Source organism: Melanostigma gelatinosum, assembly GCF_949748355.1.
Source record: "Melanostigma gelatinosum genome assembly, chromosome: 9".
In the NCBI taxonomy this organism is placed as follows: domain Eukaryota; kingdom Metazoa; phylum Chordata; class Actinopteri; order Perciformes; family Zoarcidae; genus Melanostigma; species Melanostigma gelatinosum.
The window spans coordinates 23,498,258-23,516,152 of NC_136642.1; the positions used below are offsets into that span (position 1 = coordinate 23,498,258).

Consider the following 17,895-nt stretch of genomic DNA (forward strand, 5'->3'; position numbering starts at 1 on the left):
CCGGAGTGTCTCACGCTCTGAAGCCGGGTGCGCTCGTTTTGTGTTACAGTGTGAGAAAAGAAGCGCCGCGATGAGCGGGGACAGAAGCGTGACGCACGGGCGTCGCGGAATTGAGCCGCGGAAGGCACCGCTCGGCGGAGTTATCTCGAGCAACGAAGCAAACGTATTAAATCATATCGAGGCTACGTCAGAGTCGCTCGCGCCACGTGACCGCGAGAGTTACAGTATGGCCGAGCAAGCGGTGACAGCAGCGAACAGCGGGTGAGTGGTTTCCTCCGACCAACTCGCGTTAATGTTTGTAAAATATATTGAACGATTCATATTTAATCCGTCGCATACGTGTCTGTGTAACACAGGCAAATACCAGCATGTTGTTGTCATACACCTTCAAATTTGAACACGTTGTCAAAAGTCAGGCTGAAGTTCAGGTAAACAAACACAACATGGTGCCCCGAGGTGTATCCATGCTGTTGGTAGTACTTTGTCGAACAGACCTCAAAGTTACCAGAGTAACCTCACCACTGATGGTTTAGAAAAGATGGCCCGGTTTGAATGTTGAGTGAATAACTTTACACGCGCCACCCTACTGACAGCCATCATCAGCTGTACCGTGACCACTATCTCATCGGGCAACAAACACTTTTTGTTTCATTTCGTTCTGGCTTCAGGCTTGTCCAGAGAATGCTGTCTGTTGTTGGTGCCCAGAGTCTGGTCAGCAGCGTGTGGGGCTACGTGGACACCACAATAAAGTTAGTCTGTTTTTGTTGTTGTTGTTTTTACCCACCCATCCACATGAAGCAGGCATGTGGTGTGGCCCTCTTAAATCATCACAAGACTGTTTAAGATGCAACATTGTTTCCGCTTAGAGATGTGTTTTTCTGGTTGTTATTAAATATATCAGGCACAAATTATTATTCCATGTAAACATTCTTACATTTGTGAAATCATGTCTGTATGGGGTGTGTTCCCACACTTACAGTGTCTATCACTCGCTCCTGTAACGGTTTTAATTAACTAGTTGGTTTTAGTGTTACTGGAGCACTCGCATGATGCACTTTCCAGCAGTTGGCAAACATTATCATTAAATACAATGTAATAGCTCAAATTAGATCAGTTTAATACAACATCCCCTGAATTAAATCCTAGTTTCATTTTCTCTGCCAGAGTGAAAGGCGGTAGGGAGATCATGTGTTCGCTCTCGTGCGTATCTGTCTGTCTGTCCACGGCTTATCTTACATACCGCTGTCCACCGCTATCAGCCTCATCTTTACTATGCTCATTTATGACCGTATGCTGAAGGATTTCTCGTAGTTGCTGTGATTCACAATCAATTGACTGTTTTAACTGTCATTGAATGCAGAGTACCCGCGACCCCTCACCGGCCGGTAGGCGCCGCAAGAGATCGGCAACTGCTTCAGTGGCAAAAGGCATTTCCAGCGATGGGCTAGGCTAAGAACAAGCCTTACTTTAGTCTATCGCGGGCCACAGTCTTCTCATGGTTCAAAAAGTGACATCCATCGAACAGTTTGGTCTCATTTTGAACCAGAGTATCCACAGATTAATAAACAAGAGGGCACATTTCTGGTTAAAACTGTGGTGCTGCCAAATTCTATTGCATTACACAGACAGGTGTTTTCTAATATTTTTCCATCCCAGTATTTATGAAGGCAGACAAAAGAAGCCTCTCAACTAACAACTGTACTGGTTGTGGTGTTACGGCACAATGTAGACTACAGACACAATGCTGCACATGAAGAACAATTATCTGGCAACGTCAAACAAGGCCATACACAAAGAAATAATGTACGTGGAGTGTGGACCACTTAACCTGGAGGTAAAATTGAAAATCGGAATGCAAAATCTCTCAAAAACGACGTGGGAAAACCAGCCCGTTCTCACTCCCAACTCCTCAAATAAGTCAGCTGGACTGACTGGAGACAGTGGAGTCACGTATGAGGAGTGTCTGATCTGGTTGAACTTCTGCTATTTTCTTCGTTCGTGTCCTCTGCAGAAACTTTATTTTGACATCTCCACACATCGTCACACAGGGGTTACCAAACTCTGTAGCTAGATGACCCTAACACGTACAAATAACTACTTCATGAACGAGATAATAATCAGTGTTTTTGTCACAGCCGTGCTCTCTTTAATGTCCTGTCCCCTAAAACCACACTGCGTCAGCAGAGCCTGCCTATGAAGTTAGGGAAGTACCCTCCTCTCCACTCACGAGCAGCTGATGCAGAGATGATCCGACACAGCTGACCAGAGCAGCTCCTAAACACAATAAATGCTCACATTCAGCCCTCACGGATGCTCTTTTTAATAAACTTATTGCCTTATGAAGTTATATATCTCGGCTTCGGTCTGAATCCTTTAAGCGTAGTCACCGTGATTGTTTGAAGTTGAGTTTTTTTTTTCTGTCCGTGTAGGTGGTGCTGGATCCCCAGCTGGCTGCCGTCATGGTGTCCCACCTCTCAGATCCAGCTGCAGACTGCAGAGGACATGATGCTGCGGTGTAAGGATCAGCTTCTCTCACTTTTAGTTCCCACGTGTGTCCGTCAAAAAACGTGGGAGATTTATTCATAGAAAGAGTAATGATTGCGTGGTACAAGCTTCATTTTTACCGTAAACCTTTTTTGTACATTGTGGACATAATTTCAGCAGAGACGAGGGCGTGTCACGCAGAGCAGTTTGTTGTGTCAGACAAAATATACATTTTCCACCATACAATGCTGCGTGAACGATTAACGATGAACGTTTGTTATAATCAACTGGTTTGTGTAAATTATTTTTTATTTATGTTTGCTTGGATAACAAAAATCCTTTTCTTCAGCCATTTTCAACATACAAACAAATAGTGATTACAATTGTTTATCTTAAATGGGCTTAAACATCTAAGCGGCGCTCTTTTAGCCATATTGCCTTGTCTACCATCAGTTTCTGGGAGTGTTTGGGTCTGGAGGATCTATTAACATCCATGTTTTAAACAATCCTTAAATGAGTCTTTCTTCCAAAAAGGGTTCTTTGGATGAAGCAGGACGTCAGCCCTTCAGAACCCTTTTTTCTCTCATGGGCTTAAAAGTACACCAGTGCACTGTGGCCTGGTACGGGTCCTGGGCGTAACCATCATACTCAAACAAGATGCCAGTATGACCACAAGATGGTCAAATCGACCAACTAGCAGGAATAAACACAAATGACATAAGAGTGAGGCAATGCAACTGTATCTTTGACCTATTTCATTTCTTCCCTTTCAGTTAAAAGAAGAATTCCCAGCATTCCTTTGCCGGTCTGTTTCAGCTCTACATCCCTCTCCTTCCCTGCTGTTTGCTTTCTCTTCAGGTGTAGAAAGCCCTTTCTCCAAACAGCACGTCCCCGTCTCCAACGGGAACCAGCTGTGGACCCTGACCATCAGCGACGAACGCATCAAAGACAAAACCCCCATGGTCCTGCTCCATGGGTTCGGAGGTGGCGTGGGCCTTTGGGCTCAGAACCTGGACGCGCTCTCCCAGCGTCGGCCCGTCTTCGCCGTGGACCTGCTGGGCTTCGGACAGAGCAACAGGCCCCTGTTCTCTGCGGACGCCCACGAGGCAGAGGACCAGTTTGTGGAGTCTATAGAGCAGTGGAGGGCCAAAGTGGGTCTCGAGTCCATGATACTGCTGGGACACAACCTGGGAGGATTCCTGGCTGTGTCGTACTCTATCAAATACCCTGGCAGGTGGGTTCAGATTATGGGACTCCTCTTATCGTAACGTTGGCTTGCTTTTCATTGAAAAGGATCTTCTATTCTTCGGTGCTGATCTTGTTGATATGAGGCGCATTTGGTGTGATAAGAGTTCCACCGTGGGCAAAGCAACGCTGTAGTTCAATGTGAAACATTTACGAGCGACACTGAGTGGTGGAGGACGGCAGGTTTTTGTAATATTTCAAATCATGATCAGAATCTCGACAGGAACTTGAGCTAGGCTGTTCTATTAGCTTCATCTTACAGGTGAGAGTATGATGGACAATGTATAGGACCATTGGACCTGTTGCTCCTTAAATGAATTGTTAGATGCACGGGTGGGTGATGGAGGCACAATGATTATAACGGAAATTATGAACATGCACATGACAAAATGAAAGGTGTTGCTAATAGCGAAGAAGCTACAGAGAATTTTCCCCTCCAGCTCTGCTCGGCTTCTGCTCGTTGTTTATCCGTCCGGCCCGACGTGAACGCAGGTTTAATCGGCTGAAGAAGGCCGTGTGAGTAAGTGGACCTTGAGTGGAGATTAGTTTGACCAAAGACCCAAGTCGTAATACAGCAGGATTATCCTTCAGTCATGACTTGAAGAACAAAGAGGCAGATGGAGAAACACGACTCTTAACTTAGCCGTAGAGCCAGCATGTGATCAGGATATAGTTGGAGCGGTGTGCCTGGAAATGCTGGCGGCCTGCGATAGCAGCAGTGTCCTCCGAGCCTCTCTCCTGCATCTAGACTGTATCTCCCCCGAATCATCTCGCCTCGTCGCTTCTCCAGGTCTAAGCTTCCAGCAGGCGCCCTGGCTCTCCTCTAGGGACGACTGATAAAATGTCCTCGATCTCTTATCGCCCTCCTTCATCAGTAATGCTTCAGAAAAAGAAAAAATCCCTCTTCCTGTCCCCTTTTTGTTATCTCAGTGTTCCAAATAGCCTTTACGTTCACCCGGGGACATACTGTGTGTCCCTATTAAGGCTGAACTGTGCTCATTGTTCATGCTATGGCTGTTTACTTAAAGGACAACATGATGGCTTACATTGAGGGCCCAGAGATCATTTGTACTGTGTGTACATGTGATGCAGTTGCCATGGATTTTGGATTGTTTCTGATGAATGGGCAGTGTGTCCCATAGCCTGTATATAAGAAGTGGACGTAGTCAATGTGACGTCACCCATCGGTTTGGGGTTTTGGCCGTCGCCATCTTGTTTTTTTGCAACCAGAAGTGACATGAAATGGTTGCGCTAAGTACAACGCTGAAAAATACATTTTTAAGCGACCAAAAATGTTTACAATTAACTTTCATTAACTGAAAACACACTGTGAAAGGGTTTTAAGTTCTAAGACAAAACACCGCCGTGACTGTTCATCCATTCTTAAAATATACAGTGTTATCTTCATAAACTTATCTTCATAGCTGTTGGTTTTGATGGCATTGTATTCACCAAAGTAATTAGATTTAAGAGCATGGCGATTTGCTACGGCAAAGTCAGACAGGGCGAGAAACAGAAGTCTGCTGGTGAGACCACCTGTCTGTAAACGAACCATGAGTGTAGACGAACGATCCAAACCACTTTACCTGGAGGTAAAACTGCAAATAGGGAAACAAAGTGTCTCGAAAACAACATGAGAAAACCGGCCTGTTCACACTCCCAGCTTGTCAAATCCGTCAGCTTGGTTAGTGGCCCACTTAAAGCTATGACGCTCGACATGGCGGGGGTAAAGGAGGAGGCAGGTGGCATAGTCTATAGAGCGAGGAAGTCCTCACAGGGTGGATGTATGGGTCAAGATAGAAGGACTTGGCTCTTTACCTGCTTTGCTAAACACGTTTTACTTCTGTCTGCTCTGTTGCTGTTGTTTGCAATGTTCATGCCGTTAGCTGCTAGCTGTTAGCCGTTAGCTGCTAGCTGTTAGCTGTTAGCTGCTAGCTGCTAGCCGTTAGCTGCTAGCTGTTAGCCGTTAGCTGCTAGCTGTTAGCTGTTAGCTGCTAGCTGTTAGCTGTTAGCTGCTAGCCGTTAGCTGCTAGCTGCTAGCTGTTAGCTGTTAGCTGTTAGCTGCTAGCTGTTAGCTGCTAGCCGTTAGCTGTTAGCTGCTAGCCGTTAGCTGCTAGCTGTTAGCTGTTAGCTGCTAGCTGTTAGCTGCTAGCTGTTAGCTGCTAGCTGTTAGCTGCTAGCTGCTAGCCGCCGGCTGAGCCGTCGCCATGTTGAGAGCTGTGTGGAGGATATCCCTCAATCATATATGTGCTCTGAATTCCTATAGTGCTCATTTTAAAGTTTTACAATTCAGAAAATGAATGAATGACTGATGTTGGTGAAAAGAAAAATTAAACACTGGAGGGAAAAAATAAAAACAAAAAATCAATGTTGCTAATCATTGACGTATCCCAAAATGTAAATAAAAAGTATTCAAAAGTATAAAGAAAATAATGTTTTTTTGCATTATGTAAACAAACTACATTTTAAGGGTTAACATTTTGTAAATGTATGATTATTTGGTAGTCATGATCAGGACTGATTAATATTAAATTAATATTAAAGTGTAATGTTATGGCAGTCAGTCATGTTAAGAGATATATGAGGGTCTGTAAAAACCAAACATGAAATAGACCCACTAGCAGGTGAAGGTGTGTTGACTGTCTTTGTCTCCGGCCTACAGAGTGAAGCACATGGTGCTGGTGGAGCCCTGGGGTTTCCCTGAGACCCCGGACACAGTGGCGGCAGACCGTCCCATCCCGGTGTGGATCAAAGCCCTCGGAGCCATGTTCAGTCCCTTCAACCCGCTGGCTGGCCTGAGACTGGTTGGACCACTCGGTAAATCAATGAGATCAGATGGAACCCTTAATGATGAAGATTAGAAGCGTATGAATGCAGGGTTTACTAAAGAGTAGCAGAGCATCAGTAGCATACAGAGAGGAAATATGAAAATGTATGCAGTACGAATGCATTCAATTCATGAATAATAATGTGATGATACGGTTGAATCGAGGCTCTGTAAAGAGAAAAGAGGGAATTGTTAATATGGTTTGCTCATGTTATTATAGCTGTTATGGAAGAATTTTTACCTCATAACAAAGGGGAGGCCGGAGCCAGCCATGTGACTGCCATGTGGCCGGCTTTGTGCCGTCGACACACACGCTGCGATAATAACGCTACCCAAACTGGTTTACAATTATAAGGAATTTAATTCCACTGATGTAAGTACATTTACAGTTATACATTGGAGTGTACACTCCTATGACATATTAAAACAATAAAACCCCATTTGCAAAAACCTCACCCGGCTCCTCCGGTGTAACACGTCTGTCGTCCGGGAGCCATCACAGAACAAGGGCGAGGAAAAAAGTCTTAAATTAAACCTCCCACATCTGTTCGAAACACCTCCTCCTCCGTTTATCCCGATTCCTATTGGCTATCCTCCAGGAGCGTATTCACTTGTCTGGCCCTGTGTTTACTATCACATTCAATGACTGTCAGTTACGTTTTAATCTCATCTATAATAATCCTTCAAAATAAAAGTTTATACTTCTGCAACTTGGCAGATGTTTCATGCTTATGTTTATCTTAATTATGCATTCTCAAAACCCTTATGATTATGACTAACTATGAATTATTAATTATGAATTATTAAACACTTTTATTATATCTACTAACTACAGTTTTTTTTTCAAATTTCTTACAATTCCCCCCTAACTCACAGTTCACTGTGAGTTAGCTTCTCAAATGTAGTTAGTTATGCAAATGTCCCTGGAGACCTCCCCCCTACTCAATCCAGGGAGAGGCTCCCTATCTATCTAAACAGAGGCAAAGAATTCATGCACACAGATATCATTTCAAGTATTTCTGTTCAGTTCGTTTCAAGATAGAGTGCGTTGAGAGTCACTGCCTTCCACGTCTTGGGGCTGGCAGGATCAGGATACAGTCTGTAGGTGGATGTTTTAGAAGTCCATCTGGATGGTCAGGAACCGCTCGTGAAGTCCCTCTGGTGGCCTCATCTAGACTGTGGCCATCAGAAGCTCCAATTCGTCCTCATCCTCGTCACATAACTGGTTGCCTGGACTGGTGTCTGGCTCATCGGTGAAACAATAAACCCCTGTAGAGGTCCACGGATGCACGGGAACCCCCATCCACAGACAACTAGGCGGTCTATGATGACAGCACACAGAATAATTACGATTGCCAAAAATGTATGTTTTCACTGGCTAAGCATACTTCCCAACCAGTCGGTGAATGGATTCGTGACACCAGAGTTGTCTGCTAGCTCTTGGCTGAGTGCTGTCAGTCCCTCCAGAGCCCTGGTCACCGATCCATCAGGAGCTGTGTTATTTGGAATGAAAGTACAGCACGCAGACCCAAACATCTGGCACACGCCACTTTTCTCTGCTAAATCATCTCTAATGCCATTCTGTTCTGCAAGGTCATTAAACTAGTCTTCGCCAGCTGTGCATGCAGTCCTGATATGGCGTCACTGGTGAAGTTTACTAAACGCTGTTGGTTATAGTAAATGTAGTTGATCCAATCGACATTTTTATTAATCATCACCCTCTGAGAGAAAACAGATTCTAAATCTGCTGCTATTTGATTTCTGGCTTGAAAGTCATTAGACACCCCCCTTGGCAGTCTTATGACATCTTATGTACACTTGGTCATCAAAGGCCCCCTTCGGGCCGCCGGCATCTCTTTTGGATCTTCTGTTAGCATGTGGGCGTGGAGAGATGAGTTCTCCATAAGTTGCATCAGTGACAGGCAAGATATAGGTGACTGTTGCTACAATTTGCTTTAATTTGCAATAATACTACCTACATTGGGCCCTTAGCGGTATCTGAGACTATACAATCAAATGGACCCTCTGTAACTTTGAACAGAGGTGGGGTATTATATTCTACAGGTGGGTAATGCCAGTGCAGCCTCTGACAAGTGTGTTGGAGGGGCAAAGTGTCATCAGTAAACAGAGTTAAAATACAACTAATTCAGGACTTAGGAGTCTGAATCTTGAAGGAACTGGTGTTGCTAGGGGTCTAGATCCTAAACACACAATACAATCTGTACTACTGGCTTGAAGCCGTATATTGTACCCACCATAAATTCCCATCTGCCATTCCGGTTTCCACCCCTTACCTCATTCTCTGCGTCAGTCGTATGTCGAACCTGGTCTTTTACAGGCTTAACAATAATCCTAATGAGCCCTTGTGGGGCAGGACTATCAGTAGCCTTTCCCTGTACTACGTAAAGTCCTCCGTCAGTCAATTTTGGGTCTGTTAAGGTAAGTCTTAAAGGATTACATCTACCCACCCCTTTTCTACACATGTGATAAGAAGCTGGGGCATTTAACATCTTTAGTCGGTCTTTAAGACCTGGGTTGGGGTCTTTTCCTAAACCCTCGCCACCTGTATTCATCGTTGCCCATCCCCAATCTTCACAATCACAGTTATGATACGATAACAGCTTACCATACTTATTTGTGGCGGGCCCACACTCGTCAGTTATGATGCACAAGGTTTTGGACATCCACCCGTAGATGTGTTCATACCTGGGACCGGAAACGACTTCACAGAAGTCGACCTGGACCGTTGATGTTGTACCTTCTTTGAACGTAAGAGTGAGAGTTACATTTTCATAGGTGAGTGTCGTCGGAGAAGCCTCTCTACGTGGTCTAAGATCGGTTTGATTAGCTACTGAGGCTAAATGTCGAATCCTGATGTAGTCATGCATGTGATCTGGTTCCTGTCCGTGGTTAATTCCACATACTAAGAGGGAAGCTACTGAAATCAGGAAGAAAGTAATTACAGACTTCCATAACCTACTGAAGCTAGAGTCTCCCAATGGAAGGCCTCGCTTAAACTGTGGGGGAAACGTCATTGTCAGTACTGTCTAAACCCTCTTTTGAGGTGTCTTTAACTTCAAATTATCCTGTCTGATGTTCACTCCTGTCTCTGCGAGTGTCACACTTGTTACCTTCGCTGCTGCACAGTGAGTGAGGTGGTGTCAAGTTGCCAATACTACCTCCCATGGACCGGTCCACCTTGGTTCACTCCACTTGCGTTTGTGGACTTTTATCCACACCAGACTGCCTGGTGACACATCAGCCTGCTTCCTTTCGTCAGCTGCTGCTTCTGCGTTTGTCACCTGAGGAAACAACACTCGGCTCATGTTAGTTAGAGCTCCCGTATATTTCTCAATTTCTAGAGTTAGCAAGTCTAGTTGTGGTTTATCATGACGTTATTAAATCTCAAAATTTGTGAGTAGCACCTTTACTGAAAACGATTCTAAATGTGGATCTACAAAATATGTTTGACACCTTACCATAAATGTTTGACACCTTACCATATCCCCCCTTCACCTCGATATCTCTGCTGTAAGGGATCACATGGCAACCATCTATGTATCTTGCCTATACAGTGAACCCCACCCCATGGTCCTGGTGACAGCATGGGCATCTGTTGATGTCTCACGGGAGGAGGTCCAGCTGGACCTGGTCGTAGGTACTGCTGATGTTGTGGTGGGAACGGAGCATGTTGTGGTGCTGCACTGATCTGTCTTCCTCTTCCCATTTGCCTTGGGCAGTCTCGGGCCCAATGGCCCCATCTCCCACATACGTAGCACTCACCAAACCTGTCAGGGTTTTCTCTGTTTCCTGGTTGGCCATATCCGCCTGCTTGGTAAGCTCTGCCTCTTCCATATTCTCTGCCTCTGTTGGATGCACGTGCACGTCCTCTGCCTCTATAATGTGGTGGAGGTTGGTAGTACACCACTGTGTGGGCTGGTACTGCTGGATTTGGTTGGTATGAGGTCGGGGGTGCAGCTGGATATTGGGGCTGTTGTGAGGCCTGAGCCTTGGCTACGGCCATCTGTTTCTTGGCCAGATGTTTTCTACTTATCTCTCTGTCAGCCGCCGCTATTTGAAGTTTCAGCAGCCGCCGCTGCATGCTCTTTATGTCTTCCTGTCCTTTTGTCTTCTCAGTTAGCTGTCGCTGGTTGTAGTGAGTTAGGTGTTTCCTCCACATGGCATCTTTCATGTTGCTCAAGCCTACTACTTCTCCCAGCGCTGTCCGTACCGGTGGAGGCAGGCCCATCTGCACAGTGTGTCGCCATACTACAGTGGTGGCTTCATTGCCGTCATGTCTCCCCCCTGTTGCCCTCTGCCACTCTTCTTCAGCTCTCCTCAGGTACTGATGGGTTTCTTCCTCTGGTTTTATCTTCAGTCCCGAAAGAGAGTTCGTTTTTGGTTTTTTGGCCCAGATTCTCCGCATTGCTGACCAGAAAACTCCTCGAAAGTTGTCAAATGGGGTTTCATCCCCCCTGTTGGTCGTTCCTGTACTTACCTCCAAAATGTTCAATTTGGCTGTTCCTTCGGTGTGGATCATCACGGCACGGATGTCTCCCAATGCCAATTTATCAGCTGCTGTGAGTTTTTCAAAGACACGGATCCACGGATTGGCTCCACCTGCCAGCGGTGGCAACGCCTTTTCCAGTGCGTCCATGTCTCGATGTCCCCATGGCACAAACTCAGCTTGTCCGATGGATTTTACCAACTCTCCTACTTCCTTACTCTGCTTCTTTAATGTAAACATTATGCAGCCTAGGAGTATTCAAATGTGTGTATTACATGTGCATGCTTGTCATCACATGAATCAAAATCAACTCACCCTCTGTGCTGTATGGCGTGTGGCCGCTGACTCCAAAACTGGGATCCGCTGCTCCACTTCCCAGATCTGGACCCACTCAACCACACACCTTGACTGAAACAAACACAGAACTGCCAAAAGTTCAGCAGTAAATGTTAGCATACGTCTGTAGTGTAAGAGAGGTCAACGATCTCTCAAATATGTTGCGCCGTCCGTGTCAATATTGATTCTTAGGAACTATGTAAAATAGTAAATGTACCAAAATTAGTCAATACTGGATATGTGAAGGAATCTCGAATCCAAAATTGAAGCTGGAATTCCGAAATCAAACTCAACATCTAAATCCGAATCACAATCACAATCCAGTTCCAAATCAGAATTCGAAAGGTTTAAAATTGGAAGTAAAATGAAATTAAAAAACAATGAATAATTAATCAATTAAATATTAAATTCAACTTTAAAAATCAATAACTGTGTTCAAAGATATTCAATCAGAAATACCAATGTAAGTCAAACTGTTGAACTGCACTTACACTCTGGTCTGCACAATACTGAGTCACAATTAAGTTCAAGAATTGAAGAAACACAACTGAAACCATTAATCTTTGTTAAAATGCTGAACTAAAACCAAAGTCAACGACTAAAGTTATAATGCTTAATTAAAACTAAGGTCAGGATATAAGCTCACAGCTCTTAGACAATGAATCTCTGAAAAATTCAGATTCTAAACACTTCTTTACGGTCACCTGCAGTTATTCCTTCTGTTTAATTGTTTTTAAATCTCCTTTTCTTTTGCCTTATGTTTTGATGCTTTTAATGGTTTTATGTGAAGCACTTTGAGCTGTGCTATACAAATAAACTTGCCTTGCCGTCTGCGCCGAACCGGAAGTTGTTCTGCGCCAAACCGGAAGTTGTCATGAAACCGGCTTTTTTACAGATATGCTATCCGCAATGCTAACGAAAAAACGGAGCTTCTGATAAAGCGTACGCACACACAAGTATCACCAAAATCCCACACTTTAATTCCACTCATACGCCTTCTGTCTCCTCTCTCAATCCAGCCGTTATTTTATTTTATAAGCACTTATTTTACATACATAGTACCGCTACGCCGGAGCTACACGTAGCTAGCGTTAGCTCCCCACAGCGCGGTCATGCAATATCAATCATTTTAAACGTATTTCCACGCTGCTAAAACACAGACTAGTCACACGTATTATTGGACTTATTTAGTCATCATTTTAAACGTATTTCCACGCTGCTAAAACACAGACTAGTCACACGTATTATTGTTATTATTAACCCTTAAACCTCCGGTTAACGGGCTTTAGCTCCGCCGGACCTGAGCTCACTGTTACGTATATGAAACGCGAGTTATTCACTTCCAACGCCACAAACCACTCACCCAGTCTGTCTAGTTTCACCAAAGCCCTTATTCTACGCCCTCTGAATCACCACATGATCCACTAATTATATTCACAGCCAAAGCTAGCGAGTGTGTCTTTCCTGAAGCCTGCGGCCTCAGAAGCTAACTCCCGCTAGCCTAGCTCTCTAAGCAACTTATGCGACGTGACCCGACATTCGTGGACTAAGCCCACAAAGGTTTGCACACCTAAGCCCCTCAAAGCCACAACATCTCAGTTCGCCTCGCTACATAACTGCTTTAAACTAGCTATCTGCAGGCCTAACAATACTTATGTTGGGCCGAAGGAGGCTCCCAGCATGAGCAAAGCAGTTTCGCCCGTACCACAGCTTGTTTGATTCCAATGTGGTGATTTACTTACTTACACAGCGCTGTCCGTCTTTAATTAATTCTTAGGATCCTTATACTCTTGACTAATCCCTTAAGTTCATCATACTTCAGACAGCAAATCGTACTTACCTCAGTGGAACATGGCCTCCCTCGTTGGAACGTACCCACCGGCAACGGAGCGTTAGCCGTTAGCAGCGCTTAGCCAAGCAGAGATTCCCCTAAGGTTCCTAATAGCTAACTCACAGATTTCATGAAACGGCTCTGCCGACCGATATTGTGGGCCCAGGATTGTCTGCTTGACTAATGCCGCCGTCAGCACACACAGCGAGGCCGGCAAGACTGTCCCATCTGGGTCGCCAAATTTGTTATGGAAGAATTTTTACCTCATAACAAAGGGGAGGCCGGAGCCAGCCATGTGACTGCCATGTGGCCGGCTTTGTGCCGTCGACACACACGCTGCGATAATAACGCTACCCAAACTGGTTTACAATTATAAGGAATTTAATTCCACTGATGTAAGTACATTTACAGTTATACATTGGAGTGTACACTCCTATGACATATTAAAACAATAAAACCCCATTTGCAAAAACCTCACCCGGCTCCTCCGGTGTAACACGTCTGTCGTCCGGGAGCCATCACAGAACAAGGGCGAGGAAAAAAGTCTTAAATTAAACCTCCCACATCTGTTCGAAACACCTCCTCCTCCGTTTATCCCGATTCCTATTGGCTATCCTCCAGGAGCGTATTCACTTGTCTGGCCCTGTGTTTACTATCACATTCAATGACTGTCAGTTACGTTTTAATCTCATCTATAATAATCCTTCAAAATAAAAGTTTATACTTCTGCAACTTGGCAGATGTTTCATGCTTATGTTTATCTTAATTATGCATTCTCAAAACCCTTATGATTATGACTAACTATGAATTATTAATTATGAATTATTAAACACTTTTATTATATCTACTAACTACAGTTTTTTTTTCAAATTTCTTACATAGCTGTGAGCATCTTTGAGTATTTCTTATACTTTTTTTTTCTTAATATAAAGAAAACTAGTTCACCTACTAATTAAAAACTAGTTGCATGACGAGCACATGATGTCTTTGTCCAGACTCTGAGGAGCAGTCAAGTGAAAGCGTTGTTCCGTTTGTGCCCTCTGATCCTCCTCATGTCTGATGTAATGAAGCAGCCCTGCTTTCTTAATGGCTACATGCTTGGTTTTAACACTTGGGCGGGCCCTCTGTGGCCCCTGCAGGGCCCACTCTGGTCCAGACTCTGAGGCCCGACTTCAAGAGGAAGTTCTCCTCCATGTTTGCTGACAACACGGTGGCAGAGTACATCTACCACCTGAACGTGCAAACCCCCAGGTCAGTCGTCACCACGGCCGCTCTTCTTGATCACCGCGATGAAAGCAATTTGTTCTTCACCCTCGTTGCAGTCGTCCGTTAACGTCATTCTTCTTCTTCTTCTTCTTCGTCGTTACAGTGGGGAAACAGCCTTTAAGAATATGACCGTTAACTACGGCTGGGCTGTGAGGCCGATGCTGCCACGGATGGACCAGCTTCAGCCCAAGATCCCCATCACCATCATCTACGGATCCCGATCCAGCATAGACAGCAACTCGGGAAGAACCATCAAAGACATGAGGCCGCACTCTCGTGTGGAGAACATAGTGAGTTCAGAGGGGGGGGGGAGAGGGGAGTGAGTTTATGCACTTTTACCGATTTTTTTTTTTTAATTGAGCGTATTTATTTGTACTCTATTGATGGACTTTATCTGCAAGGTTATTATTGAGGCGGAAGCGACTGGAATGTATCAGACTTCATAGAAGGTAAAGGAGTTTCCTGGGGGAAATACCTGTGCCTGAGTGTTTGATCCTAAGAATATCATACGTGCTGGAACAAAGACGCCTTCAGAAAACCTCTCAATCTCCCGCGTAGCTGCCGCACATCTACTGGACTGCTGTCAGACTGTAAATCGCTATCTTTGCCGCTTTCAGCTTTGTACGTACAGGCTGTTACTTTCAAGTTTCACGTCATCTTCATGGAAGTTTAAGGGGAGCTCGGCCCATTTTATTTCATTTTTTTATTTGTATTCATCTGTGTTATAGCTATGGGCTAAGACAGTTAAGGAAATACTTCACATAACCAACTCTGCCAAATCAAACCAAACTGGGGCTAAAATTCTAATTAGTACTGCTCCATAGACAATCAATTGGGAAAGATGTTAATGTCTATGGAACAGCTCCATACTTTATACTTGATGACAGAGAGTAGCTCGTGTTCACACATATCGATTGAACTTTCCTTGTCCTTTGACTTCAAATATTGGAATTCTTAAAAAGACATATTTTTGGTCTTACCTGCAACTACAGTGAAATAGTTCCTACATGAAAGTGCTCACAACAAGGTCTGTCTCATCCTGGGTAACCGGGTCATGATTTCTGGAGAGAGAAACCACTGTTGAGGTTTTTTGGCACCTCGAGCACCACAAGCCGAGTGACATCTGGTCCCAGTATATTGGGGAGAAGGCAGACATCTCTATGGCCTAAATTTGCAAAACCAGGCAAATCACAATCTAGATTGTTAAATAGCACGACAGGTAAGGTTTAATTTAGGTGGTGTTCCCCTTTAAATCCTAGAAATAACTCTAAAATGGCTGCATGCAGTCCTTACTGATCCCAGTGACTCAGCACTATTGAGATAGTCATATGTTCCCATTTAATAACCACTGGCTAACAACAGACATTTAAAGAGGAATTTAAGACGAGCAAGGAAGTAATATAAGAGGCTGAAACAGTGAGGGCCTTATGAATAAATAACAGAGACGCCCAACCATAGCATACCGCTCTTAATGATGAGGATTCTAATTATCACCAGTAATAAACCTGAACGCACAGCGATAAACAGCATCCAAGGGCTTCAGAAGCATTCATGTGTAAAATATCATTCCTTCAGAGGAAACCTTGAGTTTAGATGATGTCACCACACGACTATTACCCAGATACAAAAGGAACCTCGAAGCTCACAGTAACAAATGTTGAAAAGGAATAAGGGGCATTGCTAAGATGTACTCAATAATAATCCCAATTCCTTATATTTTCCAATCTCTTGTGATTCCTACTACTGCATAATAAATCTCCGTACTGCCCTCAGGCAGAGTTAATGGTGATCACATCGGCTTATAAAGCTAACTGTAGCGTGCTGCAGTCCTAAAACACAGAAATGAGTCGGAATTATCACACTTCGGGCTCCAAATAAGGCTTAAAAAAGATGGTTGTCTGAATGAGACGACTAAAGGTCCTCACTAGAACACTCGTCCTGCTTCAGCTTAGTGGTGGCGATGTGAAATGTGAGCAGGGTGTAGGTGGTTTATAGACCAACGTTAGCTTCTTACCTCTATTATTGATGTCCTGTTCTGGATGTTCATGATAGCTTTTACTGGAAATGTTTTAACATGTCTCTCCATCTTCTTTTTTGGAATAGCGGTTAAACCCCTCTCTTTGTATGTTTCCTCCTGTCTCGAATCAGACGATCCGTGGAGCCGGACACTACGTGTACGCCGACCAGCCGGAGGACTTCAACCACAGAGTCTTGGAAGCGTGTGACGAAGTGGACTGAAGCGGAGACGAGCCTTGGACACTGAACTCTGGAGACCAATAACAGACTTAACTTCAGCAGGAAGCAGGACACGCAGGATTCCACTTCCTTAAAGCAGGAATACTTTTACATCATGTGACCACAAGTGTGAATAGACACCGTTTTTTTCTGCATGTTTTTGTGAGGAAACACAACGAGGCTCAATATTTTAGGACAAGCCTTTCTAATATGATATAATGAGATTATATTTAGTCCCATCTTAAATGATATCGAACTGAAACCGAATCAATGTCATTCAAAAACGCTCAGTTAGTGTCGGGTGTTTCCTGTATAGAGCTCAACCTGCGGCTTGTGGTCTCTCCATACGAGTGACGCAGACAGGAAGAGCCCCCTTCAGTACATCACTGCACCAGCACCAGGAAGCAGCTATAGATTTATCTGCACCAAACAATATTCTCTTTCACAGCGGCTGTCCTCTGTGCTTGTTTTTTGGCTTGTTTTTATTCCACTACAAAATGTAATTTTGATTGCATTAGTTATGAATGTGTGTTTTTAAACCGGCGAGACTGTTTTACACTCTGAAGCTGGTGCACAGCCCTGTAGGGCCTTTTAGACGGCTGTCTACAAAAAACATCGAAAAACATATGATCTTAATATGCGGTATACGGATTAAGCCTGAAAATAATAATAATTGTTATTGCATTAAAATAATCTATGTATTAAGGAAACCAGTGGAAAGTGTGCTCAGCCTATATATGGGCATACCTGTCTACCCCTTCTGGTGCTACTTTAGAAATAATTCATTGAGTTGAACACAGTTGGTGTCGTAATCGAAATGCTGTCATGTAATCTGCGTCTACAATATGAAAGGCAGGAACTTGTAGAGTTTAAAGAGGCGATCGGAATAAAATTGCACAGATTATATTGCTAAAAACAAAGTTTCCTCCTGTGATATTTCTAAATGTGAACACAAACAAAATGTTGGCTGTGATCATTGTTCACCTGCTGCTCTGCATGGTGAATAATGAAGGTCTCATTTGAACCATATGTTTCTATCATTAAGCCCCTTAGCAGTGAAGAGAGACGATCCCGAAGCGTTTGTTCTCTGTAGTTCCCCCTCACGGCCACTAGAGAGCGCTCATGTAAATGAGGAGATGTGGAGCTTGTGTACAAATGTCACAC

General features: G+C 44.1%; 1 protein-coding gene across 1 annotated transcript; it reads left to right on the plus strand.

The window, feature by feature from the left end:
• The first annotated feature begins 14 nt into the window (after window positions 1–14).
• On the plus strand, window positions 15–17,631 carry abhd5a (abhydrolase domain containing 5, lysophosphatidic acid acyltransferase a). The gene is made up of 8 exons (XM_079275535.1): window positions 15–261; window positions 669–749; window positions 2,430–2,515; window positions 3,343–3,718; window positions 6,392–6,546; window positions 14,370–14,481; window positions 14,600–14,786; window positions 16,645–17,631. The coding sequence occupies exons 1-8, from the start codon at window positions 71–73 to the stop codon at window positions 16,732–16,734; spliced, it is 1,278 nt and encodes a 425-aa protein (XP_079131661.1). The 5' UTR covers window positions 15–70; the 3' UTR covers window positions 16,735–17,631.
• The last annotated feature ends 264 nt before the right edge of the window (window positions 17,632–17,895 follow it).